This window comes from Jatropha curcas, chromosome 11 (assembly GCF_041381405.1).
Source record: "Jatropha curcas cultivar XTBG-Jc1 chromosome 11, XTBG_Jcur_1.0, whole genome shotgun sequence".
In the NCBI taxonomy this organism is placed as follows: Eukaryota; Viridiplantae; Streptophyta; class Magnoliopsida; order Malpighiales; family Euphorbiaceae; genus Jatropha; species Jatropha curcas.
In genome coordinates this window covers 19,149,470-19,164,997 of record NC_143161.1, presented here as the reverse complement: position 1 = coordinate 19,164,997, position 15,528 = coordinate 19,149,470, and the positions used below count along the sequence as shown (strand labels likewise).

The 15,528-nt window shown below is 33.2% G+C and overlaps 2 protein-coding genes across 3 annotated transcripts; one reads left to right on the top strand and one right to left on the bottom strand.

Moving 5' to 3' along the window:
• Positions 1-112: 112 nt before the first annotated feature.
• On the bottom strand, positions 113-1,813 carry LOC119370128 (uncharacterized). Its single transcript, XM_037637649.1, has 4 exons — positions 1,453-1,813; positions 1,091-1,315; positions 772-1,029; positions 113-402 (listed from the first exon to the last, which is right to left on the bottom strand). The coding sequence occupies exons 1-4, from the start codon at positions 1,811-1,813 to the stop codon at positions 113-115; spliced, it is 1,134 nt and encodes a 377-aa protein (XP_037493577.1).
• A 7,764-nt stretch (positions 1,814-9,577) lies between these two features.
• LOC105629481 (AMP-dependent synthetase and ligase family protein) lies at positions 9,578-13,862 on the top strand. 2 transcript variants are annotated; one of them, XM_012211099.4, is made up of 7 exons: positions 9,578-9,719; positions 9,817-10,728; positions 11,479-11,668; positions 12,307-12,452; positions 12,751-12,818; positions 13,171-13,273; positions 13,422-13,862. In XM_012211099.4, the coding sequence occupies exons 1-7, from the start codon at positions 9,717-9,719 to the stop codon at positions 13,533-13,535; spliced, it is 1,536 nt and encodes a 511-aa protein (XP_012066489.1). In that variant the 5' UTR covers positions 9,578-9,716; the 3' UTR covers positions 13,536-13,862. The 2 variants fall into 2 exon arrangements, with proteins under 2 accessions (XP_012066489.1, XP_012066481.1); XM_012211091.4 differs by having other exon boundaries at positions 9,578-10,728.
• The last annotated feature ends 1,666 nt before the right edge of the window (positions 13,863-15,528 follow it).

Genomic DNA, 15,528 nt, shown 5'->3' with positions numbered 1-15,528 from the left:
TTTTAACTGAAATATTTTCATTAAGAGGGTTATACAATTTATATGCTTTTGATTGAGTACAATAACCAATGAAAATGAATTTTTCAGATTTTTCATTAAGCTTTTGACGAATTTAAGAATTTATCAAAGCATAAGCAACACACCTAAAGACTCGTAAATGACTTACAGATGGTTTCCTTCCATGCCATGCTTTATAAGGAGTTCGATTCATGACAACCTTTCTTGATGAGAGATTTAATAAATAGACAAATGTTGCTACAGCTTCTGCCCAAAATTGGTTTGCAAGTCTCCTTGCTTGTAACATGCTTCTAGCCATCTCCACAACAGTTTGATTTTTTCGTTCAGCAATGCCATTTTGTTCTGGAGTGTAAGGAGCTGTTAACTCCCTTTGGATGACATTTTCTTCACAAAACAAATTGAATTCTTTAGATACGGATCTCCACCTCCATCTGTGCGAAGAAGTTTGATGTGGCAGCCATTTTGGTTCTCCATTATAGCTTTAAAACTTTGGAACTTCTCAAAAGTTCCTGACTTGTGTTTTAGAAAGTAAATCCAGCTCATGCGACTGTACTCATTAGTAAATAGTAACAATAACGACTCCCACCCAAGGACTCAGTTTGCATTGGCCCACATAAATAGCATGAATTAGTTCTAGACAATTTGAAGTTCTCCAAGCTTTTCCAATAGGAAAAGACTTTCTAGTTTGCTTGCTATGAATGCATCCTTCACACAAATTAATTGAATCAATTTTTGGTAATCCAGAAACCATACCTTTATCACTGAGTAACTTCAGGCCCTTCATATGAAGATGCCCATATCTCAAATGCCATAGCATCGAGTCATCTTTTGCATTAGCAGCAAGAGCAAAGTTCTCCATGTTAGAAACATCCAATGGAAACATCTTATTTAAAGTCATGGGAATCTGAACTCTCCGGCTCAATTTCTTATTTGTAATGACACATGTGTTGTCATCAAATAGAATGGAATGCCCTCCAGCCATCAATTGTCCAACACTCAATAAATTGTATCCTAAATCAGGAACAAATTGAACATTATTCAATAGCTTTACCTTACCATGACTGGTTTCAACTTTCAGTTTCAACTTTCACCATGCATTTTCCTTCAACTTGCATCTCTTTTATATTGCCAAGTTGCACCTTTATTATTTGCGTCTCATCAAGCTCCTGGGATAAAGATTTGGTGCCTGTCATATGGTTCAAGTAGCCACTATCAACGAACCACAAATCACTTGGTTTCGGGTTACTATCAATACAAGCCATAAAAAGCCTTTCTTCTTCTTCTTCTTCATTTTTTACTGTAAAGTTCATTTGCTAATCTTTATACCACAAACAGTTTTTATATGCCCATATCCTTTGCAATGGTAACATTGAATGCCATTCCTCATGTTACTTTGCTAATTGAACTGCCTTTTTCCATCATTTCTCCCTCTACCTCTACTGTTACCATGACCACGACTACCGCGAAATCCTCCTCTTCCCCGACCTCTACTTGCACGAACATTTTCCCCTTGGTTGGTGGCTGTCTCCTTCACTTGAAGTGCCTTTTCTTCGTTCTTTTCTGATGATCTATTGATTCTTGACTCGTGAGCTTGAAGGGAGCCCATTAGTTCATCAACAGAGAGTACTGATAGATCTTTAGCTTCTTCTATAGCGGCCACCACAAGGTCAAACTTCAGAGTTAAACTTCTCAACATCTTTGCAACAATTGTCTCATTTGAAATTTGCTCACCATAGGCATGCATTTGATTGACTATTGCCATTGCTCTTGACAAAACAAGCAATCGATTCACCATTCGTCATAAGCAAAGTTTCAAAATCATGTCTTAGAGATTGCAATCTCACCATTATGACCTTGAAACTCCTTCTGCAGAATTGAACATGCTTGCTTTGATGTGGTTGCTGCTGCAATTCATGAAAAAATAGTCTTATGAACTGCTTATTGAAGGATGAATAAAGCTTTGGCATCCTTCTTCTTGGTTTCTCTCAGCCTTTCCTCTTCTTTTGTTGTGGGTTCTAGTAAATCAACAAATCCATACTCCACTAAGTCCCATAGCTCCTGCTATCTAAGCAAGATCTTCACCTTTGATGCTCCACTAATCATATTTCTCAACATTGAAAATTGGTATGAGTGGTGCAGAGGAAGAAAAACCAGCTATTGCCATTTTCGTAAAACAAAAACTCACTCTCGTGTTTCCTTTAGTACCCAAAAGAAGTATTCACTCAATACCCAACGGACCCAAGCCTCACTTTTCACTCAATAGTCCAAATGGACCAACCAGGCTCTGATGCCAAATTTGTTAGGAAAAGATATTAAAAAAGGATAGCAGGAAGAGAAAATGAGATTAAAGCTGCAGATGATTTGTTACTTCTTGACTAACAACTTCAAAAATAGTTATGATGTGCCTATATATATAGGCTTACACTATAACTAAAAATAAAAAATCTCAGAAATCCACTAAGCTTATCAGAGATTTATTAGCAGCAGATCCTACTTAAGAAATCGACCAAAAAAAAAATTCACAAGTTTTTAGAAACTACTAACAAACTCCTCAAAAAGTACCGGTCAATCTTTGAATCACATCTCAACATGATTCGATATGCCCCAAATTTTATTGATTGTTATGTTTCTGTGGATGGTAATAATATTTGCCTTACTCGTATTTATGGGAATCCGAAAAGTAATCGGCACCGTAGTTCATGGAATATGATGCGAGCTCTTGCTAATAGAGATTTTTTGCCATGGTTATGTTTTGGAGATTTCATTGACATATTATCGACAGATGAAAAGAGTAGTAATTCTGATGGGCCTTATTATCTTATTCGTGGGTTCCAGGAAGTAATTTTCGATTGTCAACTTTTGCAGGTTCCCTATGTTGGTAATTTATTTACTTGGGAGAAGAGGCAGCATGTTCTTGTTATTTGTCGAGAACATCTTGACTGAGGTTTGGCTACATCCTCTTTTATCAAATTGTGTCTGGACTATATTTGTAAGACCCTTGTTGCTCCAGTAAGTGATCACAGTTCTATCCTTTTACAAACATCAACATCTTTTTTTGAATGCTGCTTCAACTCTTTTTAGATTTGATAGTCCTATCCAGTAAGTACTTTCATGCTTCCATTAAAAATAGATGCTATAATAATAAATTCATGCTTTGAAAAATCATAATGGTGATTGCGTTTCTAACAAATCTGGAATTGAAAGTTCGGTTCTAGATTATTTTCATGGCTCATTTTCACATTCTGCTCATAAATTGACTTATAAATTGGAAGGCTCTTCTTGCCTTACTCCTCTACTTATTGACTTATCTTCCAATTTCTTCCTCTCAGATACTGTAGCATGAAATTAATATTCATATTAACTCCATACTACTCAATAAACACACACATACTATCATAGGAATGTAAATCAAGTATTGAATGTAGTATTCATGCTTTTCCTTTAATTTCTCTATGCTTGACCAAGTACCATTCGTCCTTATTTTAGGCATAAACTACTTCATTTCTAATACTTAATCTCATTCTAGAAACATAAAAATAACAACTAAAATAATGGGACCTAATAACATATTAAAAGTATGTTAAACTCTTTACAAACTAATGGAATACAAGGTTTCCATCATATGACTAGTCTGCTTTCCTTTGGCTATATCTCTAGTTTATTGAATCAATTTCTCCTGAAATTTCAACAGCATCTTTCTCACATCTCAGGCTACTCTCATATAAAATTTCATGAATTTTGGGGCTCATTTGCATAGCCAAATAACCTAAACACAATACCTAATTTTCAGACAGATTTTCCACTGAGCAGCCTACATTCATTTTACTATAAATCCATTACTCTTCATTTATTGCACTAGCCCTTTCACCACAGCCTTCCCAACATCCTAAAATATTTTTTTGTAAAATATCATAATTTTTGGAGTTCATTTACATATTTAACCAAGTCCATCTTAGTGACTGAATTTCAGAATGCATAATTGTAATAGACTTAAGCATACTTTTTATCTCCTTAGGCATTCTTAACTTAGCTTCACCACTAATTCATGCATAACAACTCTTCTAAAACTTAAATAACATAATCACTTTTCATATATCAGAATACCTATCCATAGATTATCAATCAAATGACTAAATTATCCGAGTTGGTCAATTATGCAACTTGACATCAAATTCATGCTTAACCATCCTCAACCACTTTAAATCACCTTAAAAGTACTTTTAATCACTTCATTGTCACCAAAGCCAGCAACAATAAGCAACCAACTCATACCATAGTTCATGGAAATCAAAAATTAAACCATGAAAAAGAAAGAGGAAGAGAAAATAACTAACCTTTCCTTATGAATCACTTGAAAATTCCTAAATTTTCATGCACCTTTAGCTTGTTCTTAAGAGTTTTCTCTCTCTCTTTTCATGGAGCTTGACCATAGATGATCAAAAATGAGCAAGAGATGCCTTATGACTCATTATAAATAGGTGACAATCAAAGACTTTCATGGTAATTCCTTTCATATCCTTTAGTTGCCTTTTAACACCTTAATCCTTCCTTTAGTTCGCTTTTCATACAATTGCACCTAAATATTTTTGATTACTTTAGTTTAGTCCTAATTAAACCTTAATCATATCTCTTAGGTGTTTAATAATCAATCCATTAAATGATAAATCAAAGTGCTAGCTTAAGGAGCTTCACGTGCTAGCTTCTCATTGTTAAAGCTTAAACTCGTTTAACTTTCCTCTAATTTGATTCTCATGACATAACTTATCTTTTTAATTTGCATTATAACTTCCAATTAATAGTTCTACATGTTAAAACAAAGGTAACCCTTATTATTCTAGCTTTCCAGATAATATTAATTAACACGATAATTAGAATTTACAAAGTTGTCAAATTGAGGGTATTACATTGAAGCTACTATTTTACTCCTAACATATACATAGTATTTGGCTCTCGAAGTGCAGGTTTACTCACTAGGTCACACGACCTATCACAAAGTATGAAATTGTGGTTTGATTAGTAATTACAAAGATTTTAAGTTTCGGGTCTTGCTTATCATATGCCAGTGGGAGATATTAAAAGTTGGATCGAGTTGGGACGCCATGATAGATCGATCTGAACCATCCCTTCTTCCTTTAAAGTGAACGGTTCCACCATAACGAAGGAAGTCTTATCTTCTAGTTGATGTGGGCCTCGAGGGGATTTATCTAATGGTTATAATACTATAATTATTCGGATAAGTAAGCTATTTTGAGGGAATATAACTTCCCATTACTTAAAAAAACTATTAAATTTTATTTTTTTGAGAAATATTATGTAAAACAAAAAGAAACAAAAATCTCTTAATGATAGAGAAGAAGAGAGAAAATACATCAATCAACAAAATCTCTTTGATATCAATCAAACACAATTAAGTGAATTGAGATGTGGATCATTGGTGATCTTGTAAAATCACTTAAATCTAGTGTTGAATTCAAAAAAAAAAAACAAAAAATAAATTTTGCTTCAAGTGCATTAGGCAGATTAATAATTAATACGTTGAATTCTTCTTTGTATCCTGGTAATGCTTTGGTCTCTAACTTTGCATGCACTTATAAATACAATAAAACCTTGGCCAAAGCTTTTGTCATTTGTACGTACAAACCTAAGTTGATTTTTGCTTGTGAATAAGATAAGATGACAACTCTCATGCAATTCTTTATATATTTTGGTATTAAAATAAGCTGATTAATTATGTAATTTCAACAAATTCCCACTTAAGTACCAAAATTTAAAATGCTGAAAAATTGACTCCAAGAACCACCTATGGATCATACCTATTTGCTCTATCGATAGAAAGTATTCGCTCGGCTGGGAACTAGCACTTTTCAGGTTGTATTAAACCCATTTCAGTTGCTAATTGCAATTCCTAGTTTCAAACTGAAATTATGAAAATAATTGAAAGAAATGGTGATCTATTTCTTAGTTAAGGTTACTTGTCCTATAATTTGGAGAGATCTTCCTCATTTTTTTTTTTTAATAATATTTTAGGTTTTGATGTTTTTGTTCTAAATTTTGTCACTTAGCATTTATATTTTAGGCTCACGTGTATGAGTAGACCTATTGATCTACGTAGGGGTGGCCACGGTTCCGGAACCGGTGGTTCCAGTTCCAGAAAAATTGGAACCAGAACCGAACCGAAAAGGTCCGGTTTTGGTTCTAGTTCCGGTTCCGTCCGGTGATAAAACCGACGGTTCCGATTGGTTTTCCGGCGAATCGCATAATTTTAAATTTTAAATTTTGAAGACCGATTTAAAAAAAATTATTTGAACATAAAAAATTAAAAAATACACCTAAAAAATTAAAAAATACTTCAATTAAATTTATTTTTTTAAAGACTTGAACATAATTATTTTTTAAAAAAAAAATTTTCAACTGAATTTAATTTTTGTTTAAAAAAGTTTGAACATAATTTAAAAAAAAAAAAAGGGCTTGAACTTAATTTTTTTTTTAAAAAAAAAAAAAGTTGCCTGTGTATCCTCTTGGGGTTTAGAGGAATCAAAGCCATGTAGTTCTTACTTACCTTATACCAATTTCACCCCTTTTACCTTAATCACTATTTGCACCACTGGTTGATGTTCCCGTTGAGGACCCATCGTATAAATCATATAAATCTTCATTTTCTTTTGGATTTTCTTGGGCTCTTAGTTCGGTCTTGGTCCAATCATCCACGCATGATTGTGCTTCTAATGAATCGGGTGTCATACGAGATCGTGTTTCATCAAGTATGTTTCCTCCTTGACTAAAAGCTTGTTCAACCGCAACAGTGGAGACCGGAGCTGCTAAAACTTGTTTTGCAATTAAAGAAAGAATTAGAAAAATATTTGCGTGACGACTCCACCAATCTAAAATTGGAAAATCAGTATCTGCATAATCATCACCAAACTCAAAAGAAGTGGTTAGATAATTATCAAATTCAGAAAAAGAACTGGATTCCCTTGTTCTTTTTTGTCTTTGTAGTAAAACTTGTTGAGCAACACCAACACCACTTACCCTTTGTGTTGGAAATTGTTGAATATTAGATTGAAAAGAAGTAGAAGTAGATGAACTAGAAACTTGAACAAATTCATTATATAATTGCATAATATTTTGTTTAACTTCATGCATTACTACATTTATATTAACATTATCTTCTACATCAAGATTTAATACTTTATAATAAATAGTCAAATAATCACATAAAACATCAATTTTACATCTAGGATCAAATACAATAGCAACAAGATAAAGGAGTGGTATATTTTTAAAATAAGATAACTATTTTTTTTCATTGAAAAAATACAATCTTTTAATAAATCATCATTTTCAAATTCTTGGAGTGCACTAACAATATTAATACATATAGGTAAAAAATAAATGAGATGTGGGATAATAAACCCCACTAAATTTATAGGTAGCATCATTAAAAATTTTTAAAATATCTAAAATTTTTGCACAAATATCCCAATTTTGTGGATATTAATTAATATCCTCAATATTATTAGTAACAAAAAAGCATAATAATTCTTTATAAGAAAAAGACTCGTTTAGTAATTCATATATTGAATTCCAACGAGTTGGGACATCCCTTGGAAAACGTTTTGGTCTTTTATTATTTTCTTTACAAAATTTAGCCCAACTTTTCATCACTTGGGGATGTCCCCATGAATATGAAATAGCTTTTTTAATTGGAGAAATAAAAGATTCAAGAATTTTTAAACCATCTTGTACACATAAATTTAAAACATGGCATGCACATCTTATATGAAAAAATTTTTCACCAATATTTGGTTCACAAATATTTTTAAGTTCAATAATTGATTTAGTATTTGCAGAAGCATTATTAAATGAAATTGAAAAAATTTTTTTTGTCAACTTATATTCATCTAAAATTGAAACAATTATTCTATAAATATTATTTGCAGTATGTTTATCATCAAAAACACGAAAAGCAATAATTTTTTTTTGAATATTCCAATCATCATCAATCCAATGACATGTAATACCCATATAAGAATGCATTTGCCAATGATCACTCCAAATATCACAACAAATTGAAACACGAATTTTCATTTGAGAAAATAAAAGCTTTAACTCTTTTATTCTTTTATTATATAAAGAAATAATAGTTCGTTTTATAATATTTCTTGGTACTCTTTTAGCAGAAGGATTTAAAGTTTTTTGACAATAATTATTAAAACCTACTTTTTCACCAAAACTAAAAGATAAATGTTCTATAGAAATCATTTTTACTAATTCTTCTTTTTGTATTTTTTCAGAATATTGAAATAAAGAAAGGTTAGAAGATGCATACCCGGAAATTTGTGTTTGAGACCGATCAACTCCTATTTTTGTTGGATGTTTTGTCTCCAAATGCTTCCAAAATTATCCATAGCCGCCCGCTTGTTTAAATTTATAAGATTTTCCACAATAATTGCAAATTACATCGTACATTTTCTTACCTTTGAATTTTTTTGTGAAATGAATGGCGAATATGTCGGAACTTTGTCTTGCTCTTCCAACAATTTGTACTCGTTGCTCTTGCTCTTGCTCTTCCTCTTCTTGTAATTGCTCATTAAATTTAGATTCTTGAGTTGGAATTTCCAAATTTTCATTTGGATATCCCTCAAAATTAAAATTGGTTAGGAGTGAAATCATAGATGTCATTTGTAGGGATAGATGAATATTGTGTTTCTCCAATCTTTCCCTTGCCCTTACCCGAATTTGAGTTTCCTCCACTTGCCATTATATGATAATAAGATATAATTTGGAAAATTGAATAAAAAAAAATTAGAGAGAATAATAACTTAATAAGAGAGATTGTAGAGTAGAAAAGAATAAATGAATAATATAGAGTAGAGTGTAGTATATTGTAGAGAGAGTAAGTAGAGTGTAGTATATTGTAGATAGAGTAAGTAGAGAGAGTTGAGATTTTTTTGTAATGAATTTGTAAATAAAATGAGGTATTTATAATAAATCCAAAAATTCATTTTTCCAAAAATACCCTTGAAACTAGCCGTTATGTAGCCGTTTATGGCTGTTGGGAGGGGTAATTAAGAGATTTCACATCAAAATTTAAAAAAAAAAAACTGGTCTGACAGTTTATAACGGCTAGAACCGCCGGTTCGAACCGGCCAGGGAATCGACGGTTCCAGTTCGGTTCCGACCGGTTCTCTGGAACCGCCGGTTCCAGTTCCAGAAATTTGGAATCGGAATCGAACCAAAAATCTCTGATTTCGGTTCGGCCCGGTTTCGGTTCTCACCGGTTCCGGTTACGGTTCCGGACCGGTTCGAACCGACGGTTCCGGTTCCGTAATATGGCCACCCCTAGGTCTACGCTAGTTTTAATATTTTTACTAAATTTTTTTCCAGCTTATTAATAAAAATTACAAGTTAAAGAAAAAAAAAAAAAGAAAACTAAAAAAATGTAGTTACCTATATAACAAATCATGAACTAATTAACTAAATAGTAATATGTCCAAAATAAAATTAAAATATAGCAAAAATAAGAGATCGTACAGCACCATAACAAATGCATAGGTTTTGACGGTGGGGGTATTCATAAGAGAGTAATTGGCGGCAACATCCTTCAAACATTCATTTGGGACGAATAGTAACAGTGAGGCTGAGAATCAGATGCAGAAACTTACGGCCGTAGACACCTTAAACCAAACGTTCCCTCGATGGTACTCTCCAGAAACAGGAATCTATTCCAGTAAATACCCAGTCATTCCCCTTCCAACTGACCCCTTTCTCGATGTTGTTTCTTTCATTTTCTCGCAGAAACACAATGGTCTTACAGCTCTTATCGATTCTTCATCTGGGTTTTCATTCTCTTACTCAGACCTCTTTCCTTTGGTTAAATCCATGGCTTCTGGTCTCCAAAGAAGCTTTGGTATTAAAAAAGGTGATGTTGTCTTGCTTTTGTTGCCCAATACCATTTATTTTCCCATTCTTTTCTTGGGTGTTCTGTATTTGGGTGCAATTGTCACTACTATGAATCCGCTCAGTACTATATTAGAAATTCAGAAGCAAATTGTTCATTGTAAGGCATGTATAGCTTTTTCTCTCTTTGAAAAATCTAGCAAATTACACTCATTGGGAATCCCTATTGTAAGCGTACCAGAGCATCCTACTTTGATAAAGGAAAAAAGCGAGTTTCAAGTTTTTTACAACCTAGTTTATGGTAATGTTAATGTTAACTTTGATTTGAGTGTGAGGTCGGTGATTAGGCAGGAAGATCCGGCAGCGATTTTATATTCATCAGGCACTACTGGTGCTAGCAAAGGAGTTGTTCTAACGCATAGGAATTTTATTTCTGTGATTGAGCATTTTGTGAGGTTTGAGGCTTCACAGTATGAATATTCAGCTTCTGATAATGTTTATTTAGCTGCCCTGCCAATGTTTCATGTGTATGGTTTGTCCCTTTTTGTGATGGGGTTGTTCTCATTGGGCTCTGGAATTGTTGTGATGAGGAAATTTGATGCCAATGAGATGGTGAAGGCGATTGATAGATATGGGGTTACTCACTTTCCTGTTGTACCGCCAATACTTCAAACATTGATAAAGAAAGCAAAGAGCGTTTCTGCAAATGGCTTTAGGAGTTTGAAGCAGGTTTCATGTGGGGCGGCTCCTTTGTATCAAAAAACTATACAGGATTTTGTGGAAACTTTTCCTTTTGTTGATTTTATTCAGGTAGATAACTGCTTTGTTCTGTTGTAGACTCAGGATTAGGTTCTCTGTTTTACTTTCTTTTGGAATTTTCATTTCTTTTTAGCTAGGAAGTGATTAGTTGTTATATTCTATGTGGCATATTAATTTTCTCACCTGCATATGATAGTTCTTAAGGCAGCTGCTGGACAAATGTACTTGAACTTTGCACATAATTGTGGAATTGTTTCCTTAGCCAGAAATTAGGGTTTCCTATTCATTATTCCTAAGTTGAGTTCTTCAATAATCGAGGCATTATTATGTGTGAGCAAAATGTTAAGAATCTTTTCAACTTACTGTTGACGATCCTGTAGCACATTATTATTCACACATCTAGAAGCTTTCAAACTAGAATTGTTTATGTGTTTTCTTAATCTTTTAATTATTTAATTTTTTTTCATCTAAAATTACAATGTTTTTAGAGCCTGAACCTAATTTTGTAATGATTTTATGTTCAGGACCTTGTTTTATGCTATAATTAGGGCTGCAATACTCAGTTTTCAAATCAGTTCCTGGTACTTATTTTCATGGTTGTGTAACCAGAAATCACCCTTTTTGGTTGATCTATTAATCTGTCTCCTCTCATGTCAATATTCTCTTACCTAGTTTACAACCTAGTTGGGGGGTTAGGGTTCTAACATTGAGATGTGCATAGAGCATTTCTTTGTTTAGTGGGTAATGTTGGCCCCTCCAATTTCTAAAAATGCTGTGCTCTGAATTTTTTTTTTCTTATAGGGCTATGGCATGACCGAGTCAACTGCAGTAGGAACCCGTGGCTTCAATACCAAACACTGCCAAAAATACTCTTCTATAGGACTTTTGGCTCCAAACACAGAAGCTAAATTGATGGATTGGATCACTGGTTATTACTTGCCTCCTGGTTGTAGTGGTGAGCTTTTGATTCGAGGGCCTGCAATTATGAAAGGTGATAAATTTCAAAGCTTTTAGAAACCCTTCAGGTATTGTCATCCTAGAAACATTTCGAATTCATGTGAGAAGACTCTTAAGTACACGTACTGATATTGGACAGCAATCTGCATGTCTAGTACACAAGTTTATTTGGTTTTCAAGCAAACTATCTTTCTATTAGATCCTATGAGCATGCATCTTTGCCATGGGACATTTCGTGGTAACTTCTCAATTTCACTTCCATGAGTGTTTTTATATTGTTTTATCATTGATTTACTTAGATATACTATTTTAATATTTGATTTGTCGAAGTCAAACATGTGTTACCATTTCTCTTTACTTTTTTACACCTAAATAGTTTACCTTTTTGTTGACTTCAAGGTCCAATGATGCATTTGCCTACTTGCTGAAATTTAGTGCAAAACCGTCCTTTGTACATAATGTCTCATTCATTCATTTCATTGAAGAATGAATTACACACTTGATTTTCATTTGTCGCCACAGCAATCATATTCAAGATGAAATTTCTTATTTGACATCACAGTAAACTCTCATTGTCGTCACCTTGTCTTCTATTCTATCCCATTATTGCACAATAATGAAATGCATTTTCTTTTTGTATTTATACCAGTTTTGTTTGCTTCACATTTTCAGAATACTTGAATGATCGCAAGGCAACAGCATCTACAATCGACAAAGATGGTTGGCTACATACTGGAGACATTGTATATATTGACTGTGATGGGTACTTGCATATAATTGATCGTTTAAAAGAAATAATCAAGTACAAGGGTTTTCAGGTATGAGTTCACCATTGTATACTATCAAATGTGGTCGGTTGAAGTGTCAATTTAAGAGAAGTATTAGCCTTTGTTCGGATGAAAGTTGTTAATTAATAAGTTTTGTCCTCTAGACAATCGTAGTTTGAAACTCAATTGACTTCTTTTTTTAAATAAGAATTTTATTTTGAGTCGAGTCTCCTCAATGGGAGAAAGAGTATACTATCACCGAAGTAAGCCGGAAGCATCTAAAATGTATTTAAATTAAACTCACTTTTGAATGATTTAGTGATTTGTGGCAGTTTGTGCCTTTTTACAGATTGCTCCTGCTGATCTAGAGGCTGTATTGATTTCCCATCCTGATATACTTGATGCTGCAGTAACAGGGTGAGTTGAAAACTTCACTCACTCTACTGCTTAAAAAACAAGGCAGTTGGAATTGAATTTGACAATTTCCAAATGGCATCGACTTAAATAAGTGGGAGTTAGCAGATTGCATCTTGCCTTACATGGTTTGCTTCATCCTACCCGAGCTGAAATGTTTTGTATCTAAACTCTAAAATAAATTGTCTATAGGTGTAGCCTAATTCACCATAAGAAATAGATGGACTATGGTTTTCTTTGAACCGCCTAGCAGTTCCTGATGTTGATCTTCAAAGTGCTACTACACTGCTCATGTATTTCATGAATGATTACATTAATATATTTTCATGACTTATTATCAAATATAAATTTTTAGTGCCATTGATAAAGAATGTGGGGAAATCCCTGTGGCGTTTGTGGTCAAGAGGCAAGGAAGTATGCTAACGGAAAGAGCCATATTTGACTGCGTTGCAGATCAGGTATTTCAGTCTGCTCTGAGACTATTAGAAGTACATAACCTAGAAACATAAACCCACATCGCACATAATTTTTAGCTGAGTGCTGTAATATTTGCCTTGGCTCTTTGTATGATGAGCAAACACTGAGCTGACTAGTTTCTCTTGTCAGGTTGCACCATATAAGAAGGTCAGAAAGGTGATATTTGTGCAATCAATACCAAAGTCTGCAGCTGGAAAGATCCTCCGAAGGGAACTCAGGCGCTACCTAAGCTCTAGACTGTAATGGGCAAATCACTATGTCATATATGGTTCAACTCGAAGGGATATAAGGTCAGGTTGCACCATATAAGGTCAGAAAGATATACAACTTTTGTGGTTACTGAATCAGGCACATCGTCGAGCGCAATATCGTACCCAAGTTTAGTTTCTTGATTTTACCATTTTCATCTTTGCATGCTATACATATTATTCTTTAGGCTCTGTTCGAGAAGGAAGAAAAATTTGAGGAAAATGTCTTTTGACTACTGTTAAAATACATTTTAGTCTTATTTTCTTGTTCTCATCCAAACAGAGGCTGGTGATAAATGAAACTATTCCTGCATTCCAATAATTAGTAAATTACCATATTGTAAAATTTTGGGAAAAAAAATTTTAAGGTCTCTAACGTTTGATCTAATTAACTACTTTATCCCTATATTTTTAAGAAGCAAGGTACTCATCCTTGAATTTTTACTTGGTTAAACAATGTCCATCTGTCCGATAAGTGGCGGTTTTGTCGTTAAGTCATTGTGCAAAGACTAAAATGTCTCAGTATTTCTCAATCTTTTACTGTTATATATTTGGCCTTTTTTAAGAATTAAAATATTTAGCCATTAATTGAAAAAAAAAGAAAAAAAAAGTTCAAGTTGCACCCTAAATTTGGATCAAATGTACAAAAACTTCAGAAATGAACTTTTGAATAAAAAAACCCAAGAATTTGACATTTTATTATCACTTAGTTCAATTTTTCACTAAAGAGTAGGCAGTCAACAATAAAAAATAAATGAGTTAAAAATTATTTTAACTCGAGTAAATAGTAACAGCAACATCTCAGCCAAAATAAGGAAAGTTGGAAGTTATTTTTCATGAATTAATATCTGAAACAGAATAAATAGTTGATGGATTCATAACCTGTCACGTGTCATATTTAGTGATCAAATAATTATGCAACACTAAATAAAGTTTTGAAGAAACAATATGGCAATTTCAAATTTTGCAGCAATTTTTTATTCCATAAACGAAATAGTTACATTTTCATGCTCCTTTACCCTTTCATACTCCTCCCTTTGTTATCTCAACTCCATTATTAATGATCCCATTTTCCCATCCATGCTTCTTGAATTAGGATTTCATAATAAACTTTTGATGCATGGTAGGGAAGGAGGTATTTAGATTTGATTAGGTCTTCAGCTTATTAATCACATCTACAGCTTTTTGGTCCATTTTTTCGTCGTGCCATTCAAAGAAGTAACATCACTTTTAGCTGAAAAACCAAAAAATTTTTTTTTAATAAAGATTCAAGAACAAAAGGATGATAAACGGAGATTGAAAAGGGTATGATACATAGCACTTGCTTATTGATAAATCAATGACAAAAGAAGTTGATTAACAGCAAAAATAAAGTTGCATTTACCTATAGGAATCTGCAGGAATAAAATCTTCTACATGTGTTCTTCTCGCTCTAAGAAATCCAACAAGGAGCCTTCAATCTATAACCACAGTATGACTCGCTCCCTTATAGTCTACTATAGCCGCGAGTTGGATTGCTTCGATAATTACCTGTTCTCCAAACTCAACTAGCATAACTTATCTTTCTTCTACTTTCTCGCTTTCCTTCTCCAACTCAGTAGATTTCATTTTGCAGATGATAGATTTAGAGATTTTAGTTTAAATTTAATTATTTTGGCTAAGGAGATGTATTTATTAGAGAAAAATAATTTTTAATTCATTTATTTCTTATCATTGCCCGCGTACACACGTAAATCTTTACTGAAAAATTGGGCTAAAGTGATAATAAAATGTCCAAGTTCATGGATTTTAATCCAAAAGTTTGTTTGTAGATTTTTGTATATTTGGCCCAAGTTCATGATGCAAATTCAACCTTTTTCCTAAAAGAAAAATCAAATTATACAATTATAATATACTAACTAAACTAGATTTTCTGTTTCTTTAACACCTTGCTACCATCTGTTGCTGCGAAAAATTAAAACTTTGCCAAAAATTCAATAGATCTACTG

Bases quoted from the DNA above. Each gene is read 5' to 3' on its own strand.
- LOC105629481 (XM_012211091.4), top strand. From the start codon at position 9,670: ATGCAGAAACTTACGGCCGTAGACACCTTAAACCAAACGTTCCCTCGA. The intron at 10,729-11,478 runs GTAGATAACTGC...TTTTTCTTATAG, and splicing joins CTTTTGTTGATTTTATTCAG to GGCTATGGCATGACCGAGTC. The intron at 11,669-12,306 runs GTGATAAATTTC...TCACATTTTCAG, and splicing joins AGGGCCTGCAATTATGAAAG to AATACTTGAATGATCGCAAG.
- LOC119370128 (XM_037637649.1), bottom strand. From the start codon at position 1,813: ATGGTGAATCGATTGCTTGTTTTGTCAAGAGCAATGGCAATAGTCAAT. The intron at 1,030-1,090 runs GTTGAAACCAGT...TTCCTGATTTAG, and splicing joins GGTGAAAGTTGAAACTGAAA to GATACAATTTATTGAGTGTT. The intron at 403-771 runs GTATGGTTTCTG...TGTTTTGTGAAG, and splicing joins GAAGTTACTCAGTGATAAAG to AAAATGTCATCCAAAGGGAG.